At 32.6% G+C, this 23,863-nt stretch overlaps 2 protein-coding genes and 1 pseudogene across 3 annotated transcripts; 1 reads left to right on the top strand and 2 right to left on the bottom strand.

Annotated features, from left to right (window-relative positions):
• Positions 1-2,023: 2,023 nt before the first annotated feature.
• LOC120179484 (protein S-acyltransferase 11-like) lies at positions 2,024-4,864 on the top strand. 2 transcript variants are annotated; one of them, XM_039185066.1, is made up of 4 exons: positions 2,024-2,201; positions 3,143-3,271; positions 3,910-4,208; positions 4,328-4,864. In XM_039185066.1, the coding sequence occupies exons 2-4, from the start codon at positions 3,184-3,186 to the stop codon at positions 4,820-4,822; spliced, it is 882 nt and encodes a 293-aa protein (XP_039040997.1). In that variant the 5' UTR covers positions 2,024-2,201; positions 3,143-3,183; the 3' UTR covers positions 4,823-4,864. The 2 variants fall into 2 exon arrangements, with proteins under 2 accessions (XP_039040997.1, XP_039040996.1); XM_039185065.1 differs by having other exon boundaries at positions 2,025-2,201; positions 3,143-3,365.
• A 921-nt stretch (positions 4,865-5,785) lies between these two features.
• Positions 5,786-9,866, bottom strand: LOC120179528 (annotated as a pseudogene).
• A 7,886-nt stretch (positions 9,867-17,752) lies between these two features.
• On the bottom strand, positions 17,753-23,277 carry LOC120179500. Its single transcript, XM_039185079.1, has 8 exons — positions 23,204-23,277; positions 22,557-22,647; positions 20,550-20,574; positions 19,990-20,172; positions 19,190-19,272; positions 18,595-18,656; positions 18,358-18,473; positions 17,753-17,892 (listed from the first exon to the last, which is right to left on the bottom strand). Exons 1-7 carry the CDS (start codon positions 23,275-23,277, stop codon positions 18,371-18,373), a joined length of 621 nt encoding a protein of 206 aa, XP_039041010.1. The 3' UTR covers positions 17,753-17,892; positions 18,358-18,370.
• Positions 23,278-23,863: the final 586 nt, after the last annotated feature.

The raw sequence follows: 23,863 nt of genomic DNA on the forward strand, positions 1-23,863 counted from the left end.
TAATATGGTTTTCTATATTTTTGTTATTTTTTTATTAATATGTGGTCCTTAGTAAGGGTGTTAAAAAAACTTGTAATCGTTAACTAGTATAAATATTATATTTAACAAATTAATTAATTGAACGGTTAATACTAAATAAATCAGTTGACTTTTATTCTCATATGTAATGGGGTAAGGGAAAGTAAGATAATAGGTTGTCCCAAACGTCAGGTTGAGAGCAATTTCCGTGGGAGATCTCCAAATTATGAAATGCCCTCCGTGTGACTCGATCTCAAGACCTCAAGGTTAAGAACCTTATGTTCTACCAACTGAGTTAGATATTCATTTCTGAACGATTAATACTAAATGGTTTTGGTTAATTGAACCGCTAAAAATAATAGTTAAAATTATGGTTACAATTTATTAATAAATGGTTAACCCGTTGGTTAATCGCGAATAAATTAAGTTTATAAATTATATTTGTAATTTATTGTATTTTTACACAAATAATTTAATATTATTTCTATTATATATATTTTTAATAAAAATTTGTACACAACTAACTTAATATATATATTTTTAATTTTTTTTCTTTGAAAATACATAAACATAATTACATCAATATAATTATGTGTTTATTGTTAGGTACCAAGATATTGGGAGACGTACATACTTACATCGGTGTAAATGTATGTTAAGTGCTACACTTTTTTTTTATTTTATTTACTCCGATGTAATTATGTGTTAAGTATTATACATTTTTATTTTATTCATTTAAACCAGTTTAATTATGTGTTAAGTGCTACATTTTTTGTAGTATGTATTATGAAATTTTTTGACAAATAATTATAATAAGTTAACCATAAGTTAACTTGTAATTGAACTGTTAATAACGGTTAATCATTTCTTAACTGTTAGGTTACGATTAGCAAAATCTCATAATCGTTATAATGGTTAACCGATCGTTTAAACTAAACGATATGGTTAGTCGTCAATAAACAACCATACTTACAAGCGATGGTATATGTTTTTAAAGAGTATCAACCTTTTGATAATGAAAGCACAAATAACAGAATCTCTAGGAATAATCATTCATTTAATCACTTAGATCGCTTGATTTGTGCAACTATTTATTGTTAAATTTGATATAATATTAGTAGTTTTTATAAAATTATTCTTCAATTTTATTATAATTCAACATAATTTATCAAATTTAAATCTCAATGTTAAAAGTTTAATCAATTTGGTCATTTAACCCAAACTCTATCGACAATCTTGTGATATTTTGAGGAAAAAATAATCATTATTATTTAAATTGTATCACACCTCTTCAAATTATGATTCTTATTTTAATTGATATTTAAAATTTTGAATAATTTAATTTATCCCAAAATTAGGACTTTCATTATAAATTAGTCCTTAATTGAATCTTTCAATTTTATCACCAAATTCATCCTAACGGATAATCAGTTCAACCATAACTTAACATAAATTTTATTTATTTATTTTTTCAGAAAACAAAATAATAGCTTGGCCTAATTGTTTTATTAATTGAAGTTGTGATTAGCACATACTAATAGTTACAGATGAAATTGAACATTGAAAAGTTTGGAGACAACATTAGAATGAGGATCATAGTTTAAGGATAAAATAAAAACATTCAAAAGATGGAGGACTATTTTAGAATGAGAATTACAGTTTGAGGATGAAATTAATTTATTAAAAGTTTAAGATACAATTTAAAATAAATACCATAACTTGAGGATATAAAAATTAGCTAACCCTTATTCTCATATGTAATGGGGTAAGGGGATGTACGATAGTAGGCTGCACCCAACACCAAGTTGAGAGCAGCTTCCGTATGAGACCTCCGAATTATGAAATACCCTCCGTGGGACTCGATCACACGACCCCACCAATTAGAGAATATATGATGTAGTAATTAACTAAAAAATATTTGAAAATTTATGTTTTTGGGCTAAGGCCCAATAAACCAGATCATGGTCTTAAGATATACATATATATATTCTAAAACAAATTTCAATTGTTTTTTTCTTTTTCAACAAAGCAGGCGACGAATAAAGATAGATGGAAGAAGACATCTAGTAGAGTAAAAGACTGATAGAAAACTATCATAATACAACTCAAACTAAAAGGCAAAAACCTTAATTCAACTTCCAAAGAGCTCGAGAATCATGGCTGAGTCGGCTGAGTCGAGCAAGGTAAGTTCTATTCTTCTTCTTCTTCCCCTATTCTTTTTATTTCTTGCTCTATTTGTAACGCTTTTTTGTTAATTTGTTTTCGTTATTAATAATTTTGCGTATAGGTAACTAAGCTGGGATACGCGGAATGTTTTATTATTATTTTTCTTTTTATGAAGGAATTTTAGTTATGGTTAAATGTTCTTCGGTATATTTCATTAATTGTAGACTGTTGACTTTCTTTCATGGTAATTTTCCAGGAAAATTTGTTACAAAGCTATTCTAGTTAAGAGTTTGAATTGCAGAATGCAAATTCTGTGTTTCTTTCAATCTAGAAGGAACAAATAATCCAATCTGATAAAAAAAAAATGAGAAAGAAATTGAATAGAGGAAAAGGAAAAAAAAAAAGAAATATTATTCCTATAAATTGAATTTACCTGCTTTCTAGGAAGGTAATCTCTAGGAGTTTGTCCAGCTTTCTGAAATGTAGGGTTTTATCTAATGTTCGATGTGGTTTTCGGTAGGATTCGGTTTATTTTACGATTGTGCTGGAAAAGCAAGAAGTACGGAACTATAGGCTTGCTCATGTGTTTTATATTTATTTTCAGAACATTCAAAGTAGTCCCTTCTGCTGAACTGTTTTATCAAACAAGAACTAGAAGTGATGAGCAAAGTAAAATGTTTGAAGTTTTCCATTTCCTTTTTTATGATTTGCTGTTTTTTACTGTGAAAGATTGAAGGAAATCGGATTTTGATTAGGGAATAAAGGGTAAAGTTTCGAAGAAAAATATTAGGTGAATGATTGAAATGCAACAGAAATGTAAAAATCAGTTTGAATAATTCTATGATCTTGCATTCTATGACACTGAGCATGTACATTGAAAAAGTAGATTTCCTTAATGTCTGACTGAAGCAAACTGAACACTGTTTTTGGTTTGATCTATTTTTTTTTCCAATTGTAGGATTACTTTGTAACAACAGTCGCCGAGGATCACAACATCACATGCTGGGGTTGTGGATTGCGCCTCCTCCTTCCATCTTATGCACCTGTTTTCAAGTGTGGTTGGTGTGGAGCCATTACAAATCAAAATGTAAATAAACCCGAAAACAAGTGGCTTTGGGGAAGGCGCATGCGAGATCGGTGCTTTGTTATTATTCTTCTCACGTTTATTCTCTTTGTGATATGTATGCTCTCTCTCTCTCTCTCTCTCTCTCTCTCTCTTTTTCTCCCCTTGTGGTTTACACAAAAATTGAAACTCTCATCCACTTAAAAGATGCATCTTCAGTGAGACTTGGGGCTTGAGTAATATTAGGATATTGCCTTTGATACCCTGAAGCTCTGTATTTTGCTTCCAGATCATCGCTTTTATTTGGTTTCATTTAACTTGAACATCAAAATTTTCAGATTTGACTGTTTGATCTTTCCGAATTTACAAAATAGTTATTCCAAAATGGAGTTGTTAAGGCTGTGGAAACTTTTGTGTAGTTAGATTCATAGTTGGATCTCAGACGTTTAAGAAATCTTTGTATGTTATAAACTGCACTATATAATTAGCTGACCCTTTTGCCCATATATAATGGGGTAAGTGGGAGGTAGGATAGTAGGCTGCCCCCAACACCAGGTTGAGAGTAGCTTCTGTAGGAGACCTCCAAATTATGAACTGCTCTATATAATGTGTTGGGAATTTTTTTATATTTCTGATCATAATATGATCACATGAAAATGCAGGTGGTGGGGTATGGGCGGTGTATCCGGTTGTTTTCTCTATCAGCTATACGCTTGGGATTGTTCATTCCATCTTAACAGTGATCTTGGCCGCGGCTACTGTTTCGACATTCTGTTTATCATCATTCCGATGTGCCGGCACACCTCCAACTGTATTTTGGGGTAGCTATCCAGTCGTTGGGAAAGGTGATCTCGACAACTATACCTTCTGCCACCATTGTTCAAAGCCGAAATCACCAAGAGCACATCACTGCAATTCATGTAGAACATGCGTTTTGGATATGGATCATCACTGTCCTTTCGTACGTGTTAAGCATATTTTCAGTGTTCCTTTATAAGCTATATTTGAAATTGTCGATGGAGAATCCGGTATTATGTCCTGAAACCGGGAATGATTTCCTTTTGCTTTTGTTGCATACAGATAGGGAACTGTGTTGGAGCATCAAATCATCGGCACTTCATCGCCTTCCTCTTTGCAGCCATTTTCAGTACTGTCTACGTTTCGATCATGTCCACATATGCAGGGTTACACATCTGGCCTCCCGTAAAATACAGATCCATCGGGCACTTGAACGGTTTCAGTAGCCATATAGCAACAACTAAAGCATTCAAGGAAGTTATTATCGCTTTCGCGAGCTCGTCGGTTCAACTGTCGGCCAGGGGGCTCGTTCTCGTTTATCTGTTTATTTCGAGCGTTTCACTGCAGATCGGTTTGGGCGTTCTTTTGTGGCAGCAGCTGAGTTATATATATGAAGGCAAAACTTACGTCGGCCATTTGAGTTCACAGGCAAGTGGAGGTGGTGATCACATTGAAGAAAAAGATTGCCAAAATATTCTCAGGTTCTTTGGCTGCCCATATTCTATTTCCAGATATTTTCCCGGCCTTCGAAATTCACCTAAGAGACACACCAAGTGATTTTTCTTTAGTACAAAAAAAAAAAAAGATTGAAGCTAGTGATGAGGAAACCAATTTTAGATTTTTTAAATATATTTTAAAGTTGATTTTATGGACTAATTTAATTTAATTATTGTTTTATTAAGTTCTTTAACTATTAAAAGTTTCAAAATGATCTTTCAACCATAGAGTTTTGAAAGTACACATGCATTCTACTATGATTTAGGAGCATGTGGCTCAAATTTGATAAAAAAACGGATTTAAAATAAATGACAAATTAAAAAAATTAAGAGATTATGAAAAATTGAATGACTAAATTGAAAAATAAAAAAAAAATGTTATCAAAAAGAAGAATTGAAAGTATACATATATTCTACTATGGTTTAGGAGCATGTTTTCAAATTTGGTAAAAAAATAGACTTAAAATGAAGGAGAAATTGAAGAAATAACGAAATCAGTAACTAAATTGTAAAACTATCAAAATAATTGGTCAAAATTTTTGTTTTACGAGTAATTCGAAAACTGAAAATTTCAACTCGACTCGAACTTAAAAATCGAATTTATAATTCGAATTGACTCGAATAACTCGAAATTAAAAAAATTAATTTTTTGAGTCTAATCCTTAGTTCTAGCCTTCTCCAAAACAAAAAGTGCAGTTTTTAGTCATTCTAAACAAATTTTCCAAAGCCATAGTATGCACAAAAATTATGTAAAGACTTCCAAATCAACAATAAAGACAAATAAACAATGAGTATTTAATCATAAAATGTAGCCTAAAATAAACACTAGTCACATATTCTAATTAATTATTTATCATATTTAGTAGTTATTTGAGCCAAAATTTAGTTTCCCTTTTATGCATGGAAACACAAGGCAGGAAATTGATGGTGCGTTATCATCTCTATATAAAAACACTCCGATTAGATCGAAAATCATAAGTTTAAAAAAGAGTATAATTTGTCTAAAGGTTAGGCACTGAACTCGAACCCGAAAATTTCGACCTCGATAGTGGCTAATAAGCGATACTCGAAACATATCATCAAATAACAACGGTACTGACACTGAGTTCGATGACATAAATACTAAAACAAAGAGATGACAAGACGATGCAAAGATTCGTCACCGAAAGCGCTACATTCTACCAATGATCACCCGTAGTGACTAATCAGCCTCTGCATACGCGGTTTCGAGGTGGGCTTGTTCTGCTTCCTGCACCTCCTTTTCCGTCTTCCTTCCCTTCTTGGATTTGTAGTACACGCTCATGAATGTTCCGACGGCTCCGTACTTCCTTCGGACATGCTCGTAGTGATCAGCGTCGAACATCCTCCAGAAATCCTTCTCGTTCAGCTCGGAGACGGCGTACTGCGGCTGGAAACTGTGGTTTTCGATCAGCCATTTCTCCATCTTACGAACTGCCTCCGAACCATCAAACACTTCACCCCTCAGCACCGGTCCCGGCGCGTAATAGACCCCGACATCCGTGAACATCTGAGCGTAATGCGTATCGCCCTGCCTGTGATGCTGCTCGAAGCCTGGTTCGGGATACACCATTGTCTTGACTGGAAGCTTGAACAGTCGGTGCGGGCAGAGCCAGAGGGGATAGATCTGGAGAACAAACAATTTACTATAAGCAAAATTTTACCGGGAAGAACACTAGGACGGAAAAAATACTCGAATTCAACGGATCCAATCTTATAAGACCGTTTTCTTAAATTCATACTCGAGGCAAAAAACCGCCCACCCTGCCCCGTCCTGTGCCCATCCCTAACTGAACACCCATTACTATTTCATCAAGAATTCAAGATAATCCACAAAATATAATCATTTTGTCATAAGAAATATATTAACTACAAGAGTGAGACGGATGATAGTAACATAAAACGATGATGAGATAACGAAAGGAAAACAAGTGCATGAACATAAAACTTACCTCCATCTCTCGGTCGACCCACTCAAGGGCATCCCCAACCTTGTAAAGAGGAACAAGCATGTCTTGAATGACATGCATCTCATGGTAATAATTTCTTATAGCTTCACCTTGAGTAGCCTTGAGCAAGGAAACCTTGGGTGGCATCAACCAGCCCAAGAGGAACCTAAACCAAAATTGATCTCCAAACGGAAGGATGAGCTTCCCCTCCCAATACAAACATCTCGTGTGCCTGTGGTAATATTCCCTTGTCGGAATGTACTCTAAAACTCTCCCTTCTTTAATGCTGTCTGCGCGTGTTGGTAGAACCAGGGTTTAAACCACCAACCTACATTGTTAATCTTATTCCCCTTCTTCTTGGCCTCTTCTTTTGAGGCATATCTCCCGGTCATGAACACACCTTCAGTGGGCGTGTAGACCATGCCTTCTACAAAATCGGGAACTTTCGCTAGATTATCCTGATCACCGTCTCTGGGCGCAAAGGAGTCCATATAACCTTGTGCAAGCTCTTTCAGATTCCCCACTACGGGAGTGTAGGTCAGCCTCATGTATTCTTTAATGGGTATAAGTTTGATCTCAGCTGCAACAAGAAAACCGAGGGTTCCTTGAGACCATGGGATAGCATAGAAGAGATCAGAATATTCGTTGTCCTTGGTAGCTCTAACAACACGGCCATTAGCCAAAACTATCTCATAAGCTACAACTGTATCTGAAAACAGGCCATAGATGTGGGAGCTTCCTTCGATCCCATAGCCATTGATGAGACCACCGACTGTAAGATCATCAAGCTCTGCAACCACAGCAAGGGAAAGATTCATAGGGACCGTGACTCGGGTGATCTGCCCCATGTTTACAAGTGGCTCGACCCTTGCAATCATTCTCTCTTTATCGATTTCAAGGATGTTACGGAAAGCAGACAAATCAACTTCGTAATGGCGAGCTCTCTTATAGTCTACATTCCGCATTCCAACAGCAACCCATGGTTTACGGGCTGTGCACACAAGACCGTCCTTTTTTGGATCCCTCTGCTTGAGTCGCTTCACTACTTGCTTAACGTTTTCATCATGTTCCTTCTGGCGCTGCTTGTAGGGCTTCATCTCGGATCTGACATCTCCAATATATATGAGAAAGTAATACAGGGCGGAAAAAGGGAGGACAACAAAAATAACTAAAATCCAACGGAACTGGACCAAGAAGTCCACCAAGCTCCTCTTCCTCTTAGGACGAAGGGGTGCTTGAAGATCTGACATTGTGGGAGTGAAAAAGGCCTCTTCCTCTGCAACGACAATGAGAGAAATTTTAAGTATATATAAAACGCTACATACAGCATTTAAGTCTCGGGACTTTTAGACTTCTAAAAGTGTCAACATTTACAATTTAAGGTTTTCAGACTTCTAAAAGTAACAAATTAGCTTCACGTGACAAAATGAGATAAAACTACTGAGCAAGACACTTCGCTTGGTGATCTAGGGGTGTAACCTTAACAAGGAAGTTCGAGCCCCACGAAAACTATCATTTAAGGATTAAGATTGACACAAACTCATTGTTAACTAGGGAAAACAAGTTCAATCAGAAGACGTCAAAGTAAAACTGAACCCCATTAAAAAAATTTATTCAATATGCCCAATGAAAGCCTTGCAGAAAAGAGAAATTTAAAGCTTCGTAAGCTAAGCACCAATACAAGGCATGAAGCTAATTTTTACATTCACAGCATGACAACATGCAATCATTAGAAGTTAGCTCCTCATCACCAACTGAATGGGTAGAGAATCAAGTTTCAACATACAAGGGTTTGATCTCTTACACATAGGAAGCAAAACAAAGATCGAATCCTCGAAGAAAATGGTACCTTAATCGCACGCTAATCAATACACCATTCAAGCCAGAGAAGAGGGTAAATCGTAAATGCATTTTCAATAGCATCGAAGATGCATCAACTAAGTGAGCATTCTAAAATTGATTGTTTTTTCAACCAACCCATAAGTCAAAAGGAAACTTCAGCTATCAAAATAAAGCATGAAAGGGCAGATAACACACAATACATTCAACTAGAGAAACCTCAACTTATTAGCCACAATGTCAACATGCAATCATAATCCTTTAATTGAAACCCCAATCTAGTCTAATGCCACCATTCAAGAATAATATACAATCAAACTATCACTAATAGTTAAACAAAGTATAAGTTCAAACAACAGATGAAAACCTCATAAAACAAATCGAACATCAGAAACTTTAGCAAGACACAGTCCAAGAACCACGCATAAAAATAATGGATTTAGTGTATTCTAATTAATCCAATTAGCTAAGACCTCAGATCTTCCCGTGTTTTCTTTCCTAGTCTTTGAAAATAACATGAAAACCGAACTGGCACAATTCTTTCCATGTATAAACAGAATCATCAGCAGAAGAATCTAATAAACACATAGCACAGAAAATCCTTTATCTATGCAAAGTCAAACAGTAAACCAGTACATAGTTGGCTAGCAACTTACACTTAGACGGGAAAAAATGGACAGACAATGCATTGACCATGAAATTACAGTTAAAGTTCTAGATCTACTTTTATAAACTAAAAAAAATCTAGATCTACTTTTAAAAACTAAAAACAAGTGCGAAAAATAGTAGAGCTAAATATATAATCCAGAAATAGCTAGTAAGCGACAATTTCAGATTTATAAATCCAAAAAATAAAATAAAGAAAACAGTAAAACTTACTGAAGAAATAACAATTTATCAAATTTTAAGAGCAAAAAAAGGCATTATAAAATAGCAGCAACAATATTTAGTTCATTTTTCTCATTTCATCAATAACTCACCACAGATCTAACAAATAACAACAACAATAACAAAGAAGAGACGATACAAAGACCTGAAAATCCGAAAATCCGAAGCATACAAAGACCTGAGAAATACACTATACAAACGTTGAAAAAAAAATCAGATTCAGTGCACTTTACTTCATTTTTTCTCTGTATCCAAACAGATAAAAGCAAAATTCAAGAATAAAACGACTAGCGTAGAGAGAAGCAAGAGAGCGAAGAGAGACCTTAAGCTCCGAAGAACAGCCTACAAAAGTTGAATAATGAAGAGGTTTTAATGGAGAGTAAAGCAAAGCACTGTATAAATATAGAGTGTGAGCTTAGCTTAATAGTACAGTGAGAGTATGGCTTCTGGTAAACGGTATACTGTATATTATTAATAGGCTTAACTACAAAATAAGTGCCCAAACTATAGTGATTTTCAAGAATAGGTGCCCAAACTTTTTTTTTTAAGATCCAAGTACTTAATGTTACTACTTCATGTACTAGGAGCCGCAAACGCCGTTAATTTTATCCGTTGAGTAACACGTTTTACATTATAATAATTTTGAATTTTTAAAAAAATAAAATTGAAAATACTATTATATTTATAAAAAAAAACTCTAGTTTCTCTTTAATCACAAAAAAACTCCAAATCCCTAAAAATCCTAAATCTCTAACCTGTTGACTTCGTTCTTTCCGGTCACGACCACCACCGTCGACGTAATCTTGTCATCTTCCTAGTCATACGCCGCCATAGTTGTCACCAATTGATCGTCGGTATCACGTGGGGTCGTAATTTTCAGCCTAGGATTTATGAGATACAAAACGTCGATTGAGTGCGATTTCATAGGGTTATTGATCGTCGGGAGGTGAGATTAGGAGGAGCTTCACCGACGGTAAAGGGTGATGATCGGTGTGGTTTAGGGTTGAAATAAATGTTTATAAAGTTTTGCTTTTATTTAAAAAAATTTGTATTTTTAAAAAAATATAAATTTAATTTTTAATTTTTAAATCAGAATATGATATGTGTCACTTAACCGAAAAAAATTAACGGTGTTTACATATCAAACACCTAAAGTGGTAACGTTTGTAACGTTAAACACCTGATCATTCAAAAAATTTGAGTTATGTTCGTAAAAAACGTTATAATTTAGACACTTATTTTATAATTAAACATATTATTAATATCTGGATTTTTTGATTTTTTTCAATTGGCTCGAAATTATTTTTAATTAATTAATATTACTCGGTGATTCCGAAGACAAGTCAGATATTAAAAAAAATGTTGGGCCTGGCGTTTGACATGCAATTATCATGTGACAACGTGACGTGCCAAAATGAGATCTACTTTACTAATAAAGTAATTGTTAGTGTTTTTTTTTAATAGAGGATAAAGACACTGGAGCTCCCTAAACTATGATAAAAATGATGTTTTAGTCATTTAACTTAGGTCATTTTAATGATTAATTAATGAAAAGAACAAATAGTCCCGATTATAGAATATTATTTTATTAAATTTCTTAATTATTAAAATTTACAAATAAGTCCTCTAACTATAAAATATTATTTTAATAAGTCATTCGACTATTAAAAATTATAAAATAGTCACATGACTATTCATTAAGTTCCAAACTCATACTTTTATGTTAAAAATTTGATAGTTGTCTAAGTTAGACGTTAATATTTTGATTGTGATATGATATTCGTTTGAGATTTTGGAACTAAATTGTATCATATCACAATCAGTAAGTTAACGTTTAGGTTAGAATATTGTTAATTTTTAATAGAAAATGACGAGTTTGGAATAAAACAAATAGTCAAGTGACCATTTTGTAATTTTTAATAGTTAAAAGACTCAACAAAACAGTACTTTATAGTCAGAATATCATTTTGTAACTTTTAATAGTTTAAAAATTTATAGAAAATGACGGAGTTTCTCATGTTACTGTTTCTATTATTCTTAGCTTATTGAAATTGAAATATTGTTTAATTTAAAAGGGTGAAGTACAATAAAAGTCATTGAATTATATTTAATTAATTATTTTAATCGCGTAATTTTTAAAAACTTTAAAATAGTTTATTAAAATTGCCAAATTATTATAAAATTATCATTAAATATTATAAAATATCATTAAATTTATCGAAATTTCAGAATTATTATAATGTTGCATTAACCATTTTGTAATGATTCGCTCATTTTAATGACCACTTTATATTTTTTTGTAAAATTTGTGAATAAACTGATCAATAAATATAATTCAATAACATCTGCTATACTTTACACTAATTTAATTTCAGTTTGGTTAGTTTTCTAAAATCATGATTTTATTTATATTAAAAATAAAAATACGGTATAATGTAACATTGTACATGGTATTCTAAAATGTCTAAATACATGTGCTTTTTTTAGTTAAAATTTTCAGATTGTGGTATATGTACTCTTTGATGTCCAATATATTATCTATATTTTATTAAAATATTAATATAAACATAAATGATAATTTTTATAATTTTTATTATTTTATACGTGCTTAATTAATATTATGAATTGCACATACCTGCTTATCTTAGTGGTTAAAAGAATCGTTGTCGTTCCTAGAGGTCTCAGGTTGAGAGTATCAGCGACTACAATAGGGTGATTGAGTGTTTATTGTCAAATAGTTAAGAATATTAAGAACATATAATATTTTTCAATCACCCCAGCTTAATAAAAAAATAATATTATAAAATTTGATTTAAAAAAATACACGTGGTGAGTGTCAATGATACGTACGAACCATATGGTGGTGACGTATGTGTATTAGCTTTATATTCAATCAATCAATAAATGTATGTTTAAAATACTATATGTAGAGTACGAACTAACTTATCTCAGTGATTAAATGAATCATTGTTGTTCCTAGAGCTTACGGGTTCGAGCACCAATGACTGTAGCAGGTGATTGAGCGTTCATTACCGAATGATAGAGAATATTTAGAACAAATATTACTTTGTGATCACCTTAGCTTAATAAAAAAATATTGTATGTAGATACTTTAAAACTCAATGTCTAAATAATGTGAAATTTAAAAAACTCATGAATTTTCAAATACCATATTATTTAGTTATATAAGTTTTTAATTATTTAAATATATTATTTCTAAACACACATTTATTAAGTGATTGAACATAGGACTAATACATGCATGTCGTCATCACTGCTCAACTCGTGCTCGTGTAATTACATGTTTTTATCACGTATGTGCACATTTTTTAGATAAAATTCGAATCACTTTTATTTTTCTTTTATTTCAGCTAAACTTTAAAAAACATATTTTATCACACATCAACAGAGGACATGTCTTATCAAAAATGTATTTTAAAAGGTACATCCTACAAAGAGCGTATTTAACTGACGTGGAATGGTGTTAATTCAATACATAATAAAAATAAGTATAAAAATAAATTTTAAATTAGTGGTATTTGGGCAAGAAATCCCCCAAAAAAATAATTCTAACATTTTTTTTAAAAAAAATTATGTGGTACAAAAAGGTATTAATTAGGGATGGTTAAGAGTTGGATCGGGTCTTTGGTTAATTTGATCCGACTTGAAAATTATATATTTTTCACTTGATTCGAACTCGAGTCGAAAATTTTACACCCTCCACCTATCCAAATCCAATCTATATTTTTTAGATAAAACTCAAATCTGATTTAAAATTTTATATATATATATATTATTTTTATTCAATAAAAACAAGAATTTAATAATAAAAAAAAGTAATTTATGAAGGGTCTTATTGTAACTAACCCTAAATATATAAGGTAATACTTATTTTTGGGGTTTAAGTTAAATATTTTCATCATAAACTCGACCAAAACCTGATTTTTTAAAATAACCCTAATAGGGTCGGATCGAGTTTAAACTCGTCGGGTTTGAGCACTATGTCCCTCCATTAATTCAAAAAATAATTAAAAACGACTGTTAGAATAAAGAATATTTGAAAAAAAAATGGAAGTTTAGGTATTAAAACGGATCAAAATTAATAATTTAGATACCAAATGCATAGTTTACCCTTATTTAAGTCCATGTTGCTCGAATTCTTAAATGCTTTTCTTTACTTTTTTTTATAGGGAGACGTAATTTAAATCGATATTATTAAATTATCTTTCAATGATAATTGTATAAATTAAATGAATTAAATCTGAATGCTCGTTTTTGTTATTGACGCAGATACATTAAGTTAACTCGAGATTTACAAAGGATCAATCTTAAATTATTCACTTCAAATGAGAGATTGATTTTATTTTTGAACTTATATAAAGCTATGGTGATCCACGCTGTAATCAGCATCAGACACACTGAAGAAATACTAGATAATAAAGTTTTCTTCATGGACTTTCAATATGTAATTGGAGGGTACTCTTATTCTCTCAGTATCATAGAGAATGGAATATTCAAAAACAATCGTAGATCCCCTTATTCCTTGACTAAACCCTTTGACAAAGAAGATCGACGTTTACATGTAACTCCTAAATCCATTAATTTAATTTTTTCCTAAAATTACAGGTTAGATTATATGTTTCGAATTTATACTATATCAAGATTTAGTCTTTATATCTCTTATTACGAGTAATGATGACCATTTAACCTGAACTTGATTGGTTTCAATCATACTCTATAGTGTCAATTTTTTTAAAAAATTGAGTTTTAGTCATTTTTTAAGGGTAAGGTAGGTCAGGTTCAAGGTAGGTGAAATAAATACTAGACTCAAGAGTAATAATATGATTGACATTTATATATTAGGAATAATTGTTATAATACCCCTCTATCTATATATTTTAAATTATCTCCTTATTTTGTATGATAAAAATGAATATATATATATATATATATCGAGTGTGGTGCAAATTTTTACTTTAAAAGTCGGATTGTAAAACTTTTTTAAATTCGAATCGATTCGGGTTCAAATGAACTAAAAACCTGACCTATCCCTAATTATGAGTGATGTTGTTGTTCGATCCACATTACTAACACCATTAACAATTTTCATTAGTCGGTTGGTGTCGTTAAAAATCAAAATATAAAGACCAAATCTCCAAGTTAAACATAGTACGGGGACGAAAACCGAAATTTGACAGAATAATTTCACTTCATGATCATGGAGGCATGACCATTTCGGATTATGCAAAGGAACAAGATCGAGCCCGAAGCTATGGTTTTTCACAGCCCAGAATGTGCAGGAAGAGCTCGAAAATGCAGCAATGGACTACTTTCGACATTGATTGGGAACTAAGAACTGTTTACTTAACTCGAATCCTCAAGTGGTAAGTCCCTCCACCCTAATTTGCTCATAAAAAGTTGAGTAATTACGCCAAAGGTCATTGAACAATGTTTTTAAATCAATGTTTTGGTCACTGACCTTACAGAAGTTATAAAATGATCATTACATTTATCGAGCTGTTATATAATCATTACTATAATATTATAAAATGTAACAGTTCATTAAAAATAAAGGGCAAGCTACGCGTTCAGCAGCTAAACTATTATCAGCTTTGGTCTATTTCAGTACCTCAACTTTTAATTTTCTTTAAAACCATGCCTAACATTTAGTTTTTGCTTCATTTTAATACCTTGTCGTTAAAAACTTGACGCATTTAGTATCTAAACTAACAGTTTTGGTCCGTTCAGTACCTAAACTTTCAATTATTTTCAAAATTTAAAGTTAGATTTTGAATGGGGTACTAAAATGAAACAAAAACTAAACTTTAGGTATGGCTTTGAAAACATTAAGGTACTAAAATGGACCAAAAAATAGTTTAGGTATTAAATGCATAATTTCCCCAAATATTAAAGATCATTTTGTAATAATTCTATAAATGTAATGATCATTTTGTAACTTTTGAAAGCTTAGCGACCAAAATGATTGTTTGAGCGTAGCTTAGTGATCTCTAGCGTATTTTACCCTAAACTTTTTAAACCATTTTGTTTTGAGTCCTTAAATATCAATTTGAATCAAATTTGATCTAAATTGTATGTGTGAAAGGTATACACACGTGTTTAAAATTTGATCGACATAGTTTGGATGTGTTTCACGACATATCCAAACCAAAGAAGGAAGGACATAATTTATACACATATTTTAATGAATTGATTTTAAATTTTGGGGTAAACTACATACTTAGTACATAAACTATCAGTTTTAGTACTTAAACTTTCAATTTGTTCAAAACCATGCTTAACATTTTTTTTGTTTCATTTTAGTATCCTACCGTTAAAAACTTAACGCGTTTAGTGCCTAAATTATCAATTTTAGTCTGTTTCAGTACCTAAACTTTCAATTTTTTTAAAACTTGTTAAATTTTGGATAGGGTACTAAAATGAAACAAAAACTAAAGTTTTTAACGGCGGGTACTAAAATGAAACAAAAATGAAGTTTTAGATATGATTTTTAAAATAGTGAAAGTTTAGGTATTAAAAAAATAAAAACTGATAGTTTAGGTATTAAACGTATAATTTACTCTAAATTTTAAATATAGTTAAGGACGTATGGAGCAATTAACCAACAAGTAATTCAAAGATGGAATTGAAAAGATTTTGAAATAGACACATGAAAGCATTGGCCTTTTCACTAGGGATGACAAAAAAAACTCGAACCCGACGAGAAAAATTAAAAACCGAATTAAACGGGTCGGGTTCGGAGATGATAAACGGAGACGGAAAAAAATTGTTTATGCTAAACGGGGACAGGGACGGATTTGGTAATTCCCGTCCCGATTACCCACCTCGATACCCGCCCCGATAAATATTAAAAATAATTATTTTATATATATATTATAATATTAATAAATTAAAATTAAAATATATATATATATATATATAATATTTATATATTTAATTTAAATATATATACTCAGCCCGATACACGTTTAAATAACCGTTTATGCTAAACGGGAATACACGTTTCCCCATGATTTTCCCCGATTACCCAATGGGGATCCCCGTTTAAATCCCCACGATTTGTTAAGCAGGAACAAATATGGATTTTTTAAACGGGGACGGGGATGGGGGACCAATACCCGGCCCGAACCCGTCCGTTTCCATCCCTAATTTTGACAAACAGGTTCAGCGCAGATTTTGGAGAGAAGGATGGAGACATCTTGGAGTGGGTGCTGAACTACCTGGATGGAAGAAACGCCAAGCTTTTGGCTGATGAAGACAGCATTACCATCGTCTATCAGGATTATGATTGGTCCGGTAATTTGTGATCGATCTTAGATCGGATATCGATAATTATATATATCGTATAAATCACGACACGCCATTGGATTTTTTAAAGAAAAAAATCATATTGATCTGCATTAGGGAGATTCTTTTTTGTACATAGTACCTCAAGCTCCAAGGTTTAATGTATACACATTGTAAAATGTAATTTTCATATTATAAAATATAGGGTAAAGTATATGAATAGTTCCCAACGTTGTTTTATTAGATCCATTGACTATTAAAAGTTACAAAGTAATCACTGATTATAACCTACTGACTGAGATAAAATATTAATATGAACTCAGAATCTCAAACGACTCTCATATCTCAGTCAACAAATTAACGTCCAGGTCAAACTACAATTAATTTTTTAACAAAAAAGACGAGTTTAGAACACAATAAACAATCAAGTAACCATTTTGTAACTTTTAATAGTCGGGAGACTTAAGAAAGCAAGATCCTATAGTCAGAAAACCATTTTATAACTTTTAATAGGATGATGACTCAATAAAACAATAACCTAAAGTCGAGGGACCATTTGTATACTTTATCCTAAAATATATTACAAACTCAAAATTATAAGATTCCAATCTCAATATTTACGATCAAATTGTGATTTCCTTTATACAAAAGAAAGATGCTACAACAGGGGAAAATCATTCCAACTCGGTGAGTTGAAATTGTTGACCTGATCAAAGCGTTTCTCATATTGGTCTAAATACTGAAACAAGAAGATTACAGAATACAAGCAATTACATGAATCGAAGCACCAAGTAAGGATTCAACTAAACCTGTTAGATTTTTTTTGGGAATAATTTTAGCCTCCATGGAGCAAGGAGATGATAAGGGGTCTGCAATTCTTATTATCTGGTGCATGGATTTGATATCTGATGGGTAAAACATTTTCGGGTACCGAAAAAGGGGGGATCTCTACAAATTTATCCATTGTGGCATCCAATGGTGGCAACCTATCGTCTTCTGGTGGCATTTGCAGTCGAATTTTCTTTCGTGGTTACACGAACCAGATATATCCAATCTCGATATTGGCAGTTCGATATCAGCACCTTGGTTCCTGCTTGAGATGGATCCCGCTTGGTGAGCCGAAAATCACTGTCTGGGTACACGAGGAAAAACAAACAAGGTAACACAAGTATGCACCAGTGTGAATAAGTGGGATCATAATAAGTATCATTTTCCATTTGCAGGTTCACCTATTGCCTTGTAGGGCAACTAATTTCCAACCATTAAACAGACACTAGTTGATGGTACGATGGTATAAGGGGTAGCTCTCGAGGTGTAAATTCAATCCCACCCGCCGTCCTCTCCATCTCAAGAGCAGCATGATTCCATGATAAAGTTCTCGGTTTATGTGACCTAACCACATGCAAAGATGACTACATGCCACATTAACATGAACAGTGTAAGACTGAAAGAGTTCAATATTCAGATCAACCCAGGAAGGTCACATTTGCAACCAGGCATAAAGTAGGCTTTGGCTATATGGCGTTTTATACGGCCCCACCCTTTTGGTCATCAATCCCAAGCACAAGCAACTATATCAATTTAAATAAGAACCTACCTGAGACAAGGCATTAGTTGCTCCAGCCTCCAGGCAAGATGCTATTTGCTAAATCCTCATTAACAGATACGGGCAACGGTGGCATATGGCTCATTAAACCTGGTGTATCTCTCATGCTGCAAAAAGTCCAGCTGAAATTAATAACTCGTATAGGAGACAACAAACCAGATAAATAATCAAAATGCTTCCCAGAAGGCATTAATCACCAATTGACTATCAAAAAGGAAATCAACGTACTTGTTTAGCATGGCGGTAATATTGTTCCTTGCTTGACAAAAGAGATCGATGTAATCCGGTAACTGTTTATAAAAGCTTTAATCAATAAGCCAACCTCGGAATACTTTTAAGTTTTAACAAGAATCATACATGATAAGGCAATCACATACAGGATTCAAAGAGCACTATGCAAAAGAAGAATAAATAGAATCCATGACACTTCCTAGAAAGACGAATACCACTTGCAACAATACGCAGTGAAGAGCATGAACGCAGAAATACATTTATATACCACCTTATATCAGTTTGCAAATGAAGCTACAAATTTTGGGCGACAATGGTAGATCCAAAAATTTTGATCTTAATAATTTCATCAGTGATGTATGATTCTCATCGTCTCACTCTAAAGCCATCAACACTAATCAATTAATAAAGGAATCATTATCACCTTAGTTAACATCTTCAACTTTACTGCAAACACTAGCATAACTTGCAAACTAAACATTAAAAAAGTAGAATAAACAAGAAGGTGTAGATTCATCACATTAAAACCTATTATTTACTGCATGGTTGCATACTGACGAACAAAGAAAGGTTATGACCCAGGGAGTGATACCTTATATGCAGAAAGATTGGATGAGATTTGGCTGAGAGTTTGAGCATTTTGCTTCAAAAGATGCATAGTTGTACCGCATATTCCTAAGATCATACAACAAACAAGCAGATTAAACAATAAAACAATACAGCAGGTAAAATTTGCAGATTAAATATTGAACCCTTGCGGCAAACTACAATAAGTTTTTCACCAAGTAAAACCTCTCATAAACTAAAAAGAGAAGGGAAGAATAACATATAAAGTTAAGGAAATAAATAAATAAAAATTAGTTTGATAATATCAAAGAAAATGGCACAGGTGAAAAGTTAAGGAAATAAATAAAGCAAAGTTAAGGTGATTTCGGTAAGGAAAGCAAAATACCAGAAACCTAGGTATTTAACAATAAACCTCTCATAAACCAGTGGCATTTAATATATGAAGTTAAGGAAATAAAAAAAACAGTTTAATAAACTCTATAGCTTTATTGTTAAATGCCACAGGTGTTTAGGCTGTGCTATAATTTCGCATATATTCACTGTGTAGCTACTTGACTGAAGCCGGATGCTAGATTCATTCTTCGACCTCATAAAAGAAAGACCAAAATTTCTGTTAAGTTTTCAAAGCTTACTCTTTTGCAATAGTTTTAAATTTTGGAAGATCAGTTTGTAAGATTAGGGAAAATTCTGTTCTATATTTCGTGAAATAATACCAATGGGGAGACTCGGATAAATACTGAGAGAGAGACACTGATCAAAAGCAATCACAACCAAAAGATTTAAGAAAGGTATTGATACTTCTAGGTGATAATATAACATACAAACCTTCGGAAGGCATTCTTTCATTCTGGTCCAGATGGTGCATCATCGGGGGATATGCAGCCATGGTTTGTGGCAGAGATGAAGGCATATTCATCTTAGAAGATGATTCCACCAGCTTATCCTGAAGAAGTATGATCTTTAGAATATGGGTTATTCGATCACAATATATCCAAAAGACATCGGTTGCTTTTGGGAAATTAAAACAGTAAAACAAGTCATGGCATTCAACTTAGCAAATTGAGATACAGTGAATTTACTCACTGTTAATTTTAGTCATAGTTAACAGCCTTATTTGTGATTTGACGTGAAAGAAAGAAAGAAGACAATCAAGAAAAACAAGAACTCAACTTGACAAATGAAAAGTAGAAAATCAGCATTCCTTGCCAGAGTCAAGCCTTAAATTCTATATTCCATCATCCGGGTTTTATGTGCTTCAAGAAATTTAAGTGACATGTGCAAACTCATTGAAGGGAAAAAGAATCTAAGAAATCAATAACTATTTCAAAAAATTAGAAAAATTCATCAGCATACCTTTCTACTGCTCACCATTTTTCCTGAACTACGTTCTTCAGGCTTCCGTCGCTTCCTCTGCCAATTTCAGAAAAATATAAGTCTACAAGATAAGGAGATACATTTTGGTCCAAGTTCACTTTAGTACAGATAATCCAGAACATGTGTCGTTAATCGAACAATTCTGGTTTCCACAATATCAAAATTAATATATTAAAAACCAATTTTTCATATGCTGACATAGAATGAGACATGCATAATGCAAGTCGCAGTTGCATAATTTATCTGGATCTCTCGGCTTTAAAGCATCCTCTCTACGTTATAAATAATCATCTTCCTGTAAATTCTCTCACAATTCCCTCTCAACCGTTAAATTAATACAATAATCCTTTCAACCAGTAAATAACACCCAACAATCCTCTTATATTTGATTCAGAAGTTCGTTCGATCTTTCGTTATAAGGTAATTTTGTTATAATATTTTTTATTATACTTATTGTTTATTATGATTATTTGAAAAAATATTATAGTAATTGTTTTCAATTAATTTCTGTGCTAGTTCAAGGGGAAAACATGAGCATACATCGAAATATTTTTGCGGTGCAGGTAATAATATAAAATTATATTATTTAAATTATTTACGTTTATGTGTAAAAAATTTATTGTGTTATATTTTCGTTCATATATTATTTATTTAATCATGTTTGTTTCAATTGTTTTTTTGTAGATATAATATTGTCGCACTTTTAAACTCTAAGAATGACGCGACTTTCAGCTATTGTTTATTATGATGGAGAAATTCGAGAAGATGAAACCAACGTTGTTTTCGTATCAAATGAGCGTGTTAAAATATCATTCAAGAGAAACATAACTCTTGAGGAGCTGATAACGAAGATTTCGAGGAAAGTTCATGTTGGAAGTAGTAGAAGAATGTCGTTGTTGTTGTACAAATTTTCAACATCATTGTTGCCATTAACTTATACAGCGTTTGAACTATCGAACAATGATGATGTTGAAATGATGGCTAATTCTCAAAGTAATTATTCAGACGGTGATATTGAGATGTATACAAAGTTTGTTCAAGTGCGTGCTGTTCGGGGTCAGTCATTATGCTCCTACTATGGGCTGACTGAACAAGTTGATCAAGTTGACAGCCCGACTACAATAATGTGTAATGATTTTAACGCCATAATGGGAAATACGCATCATGGTGCCGTCACATCAACTTCAATGGGGAGACATTCATCCGCAACTCCTTACGATATGTATCGAGGTGGGTCCATGAACAATCCGTATGGCAACATCCGGAAGCCCCGGTGCATAGAAACATCCTTAAGTGTAATCGTGCACTCTCCGCACGGAAGATGAGATGTGTGAGTATTTGGCCTCCACCGCTCCACTAAGGCAGCTATAAGATCTGGTTCTATCTTACAGTGACCCTCATATCTACCTATGTGACCGAATCCAACCTCTACTAAATATGACAAGATACGACTAGGAATCACTAACTTAAGGTTCCTAATAAAATGATCTAATACACGATCTCTCTCTTAAAATTAAATAATAACAAAAAATAATTTTAAACTAATAATTATGCATTAAATAAATAAATAAATAAATAAATTATTACTAATAATTTAAATTATATTACAACGTAAAAATGTTATCGTATTAACAAAATATCGCTATATATGATTTTCATCCAATCGAAATAGATATCCTTTTATTTTATATCTGTAAAAAAAATTAAATAAAATATTAAAAAATTTAAATACTTAAATAAATTAAAAATAAAATATTAAATATAATAAAATATACCTTAAACAATTAAAATAGAATATAAGAGTATTTGAAAGTAGTTGAGAGGATTTGATGTGAAGAAAGTGATTGAAAATGAAAGTATTTATTGGGAGGGGAGGGGAGGGGAGGGGAGGGGGTGGGGGTGGGGTGTGAACGACCGAGGTAGGTGGGTAATTAAACCTAAGGCGCGCTGCAGGGGATGCGCCTTTTTGACGCGTGTCAGATTTAAAGATAAAGTGCAGCCTCTGCCCCGCGCTATACCTCACGTGGCGCCAGATCAACGTAAAGCGTATTGCAGGGAGGCGCCTTACTGTAAAGAGTGTTAGATCGAGAAAAATAGTCTAAAGGGTACCTGATAGGAAAATATGTAGGGTATAAGTGATATTTCGAAAAAAACGCCAAATGATTATGCCTTTTTCTTTCTCACTTACAAACCACTAAAATCTTTGCCACTGTTGCTTTCTGTATATTTATACATATATATGGAATCTTCTGGGTTTGGGTTCTTTTCTTTAGTTTAGTATGTCCATTTATGTTGATGGAGTGACAATAACAGATTAGCTTAGAGACCTCCACCCAATAGAAAGTGAAGCTTTGCAAGGCAATGAAAGTAAAGCTTAAAAAAAGGCTTAATATAAAAATAGGTGTCTAAACTATATCGTTTTTCTTAAATAATTGCCTAAACTATTTTTTGACTTATCCAAGTGACTAACGTTACAAACGTTACCCATTTAGGTGTCTGGGCCATCAACGACATTAATTTCCATCGTTAAGTGACACATGTCATAATTTAGTGATTTTGAAACTTTTTTTAAAAATATTGAACTTATTATTATATTTATAAAAAAACTATAATTTCTCTTAAATTATAAAATAGCCTCAAATCCCTAAAACCTCCAAATCCTAACCTTAACCCATCGTCACCGTCATTTCCGGCCACAACAACTGTCGTTGGCATAGCCCATGCTATCCTCCTAGTCATATATCGCTGCAGTTGCCGTCAATTGGCTGTTGGAATCATGTGAGATCATGATTTTCAACATATGGTTCCCAAAGTATAAAACATCGATGCATCGTTGATCAATCACGATTTCATAGGTGTTTTGGCCGTCGGGGGTAGGGGAGGTCGGGTGGAGCTTCGTCGACGGTAAAAGGCGATGGTTTAGGGGTTGAAATGAAAGTTTTCAAAGTTTTAAGTTTATTTCAAAATTTGTTTTTTCTTTTTTTTAAAATATATATATATATAGTTTTAATGTTTTAATTTTAAATAAAAATGTTAAATTATCAGAGTGTGACATGTGTCACTTAACGGGAAAATTAACATCGTTTAATGTCCTGACACTTAAATGGGTAACATTTATAATGTTAGGCACCTAGATGAGTCAAAAAATAGTTTAGACACCTATTTGGGAAAATCGGTTTAATTTAGACACTTATTTTAGTATTAAGCCTTTAAAAATGAAAAAAAAAGTTTGGGTTTTACTGGTTTAATTCCCCAAATATCCTAGAATTATAATACATATTATAAATTGGTGTCAAACTTTGAAATGTTCTCATAAAATCATCAC

This window comes from Hibiscus syriacus, unplaced genomic scaffold, assembly GCF_006381635.1.
Source record: "Hibiscus syriacus cultivar Baekdansim isolate YM2019G1 unplaced genomic scaffold, ASM638163v2 tig00112428_pilon, whole genome shotgun sequence".
Classification (NCBI taxonomy): Eukaryota; Viridiplantae; Streptophyta; class Magnoliopsida; order Malvales; family Malvaceae; genus Hibiscus; species Hibiscus syriacus.

Bases quoted from the DNA above. Each gene is read 5' to 3' on its own strand.
- LOC120179484 (XM_039185065.1), top strand. From the start codon at position 2,175: ATGGCTGAGTCGGCTGAGTCGAGCAAG. The intron at 2,202-3,142 runs GTAAGTTCTATT...TTCCAATTGTAG, and splicing joins AGTCGGCTGAGTCGAGCAAG to GATTACTTTGTAACAACAGT. The intron at 4,209-4,327 runs GTACGTGTTAAG...TGTTGCATACAG, and splicing joins TGGATCATCACTGTCCTTTC to ATAGGGAACTGTGTTGGAGC.
- LOC120179500 (XM_039185079.1), bottom strand. From the start codon at position 23,277: ATGACTAGGAGGATAGCATGGGCTATGCCAACGACAGTTGTTGTGGCC. The intron at 22,648-23,203 runs GTTAGGATTTGG...TTTTCCTATCAG, and splicing joins GACGGTGACGATGGGTTAAG to GTACCCTTTAGACTATTTTT. The intron at 20,575-22,556 runs GTATAGCGCGGG...TGAAATTGGCAG, and splicing joins TTGATCTGGCGCCACGTGAG to AGGAAGCGACGGAAGCCTGA.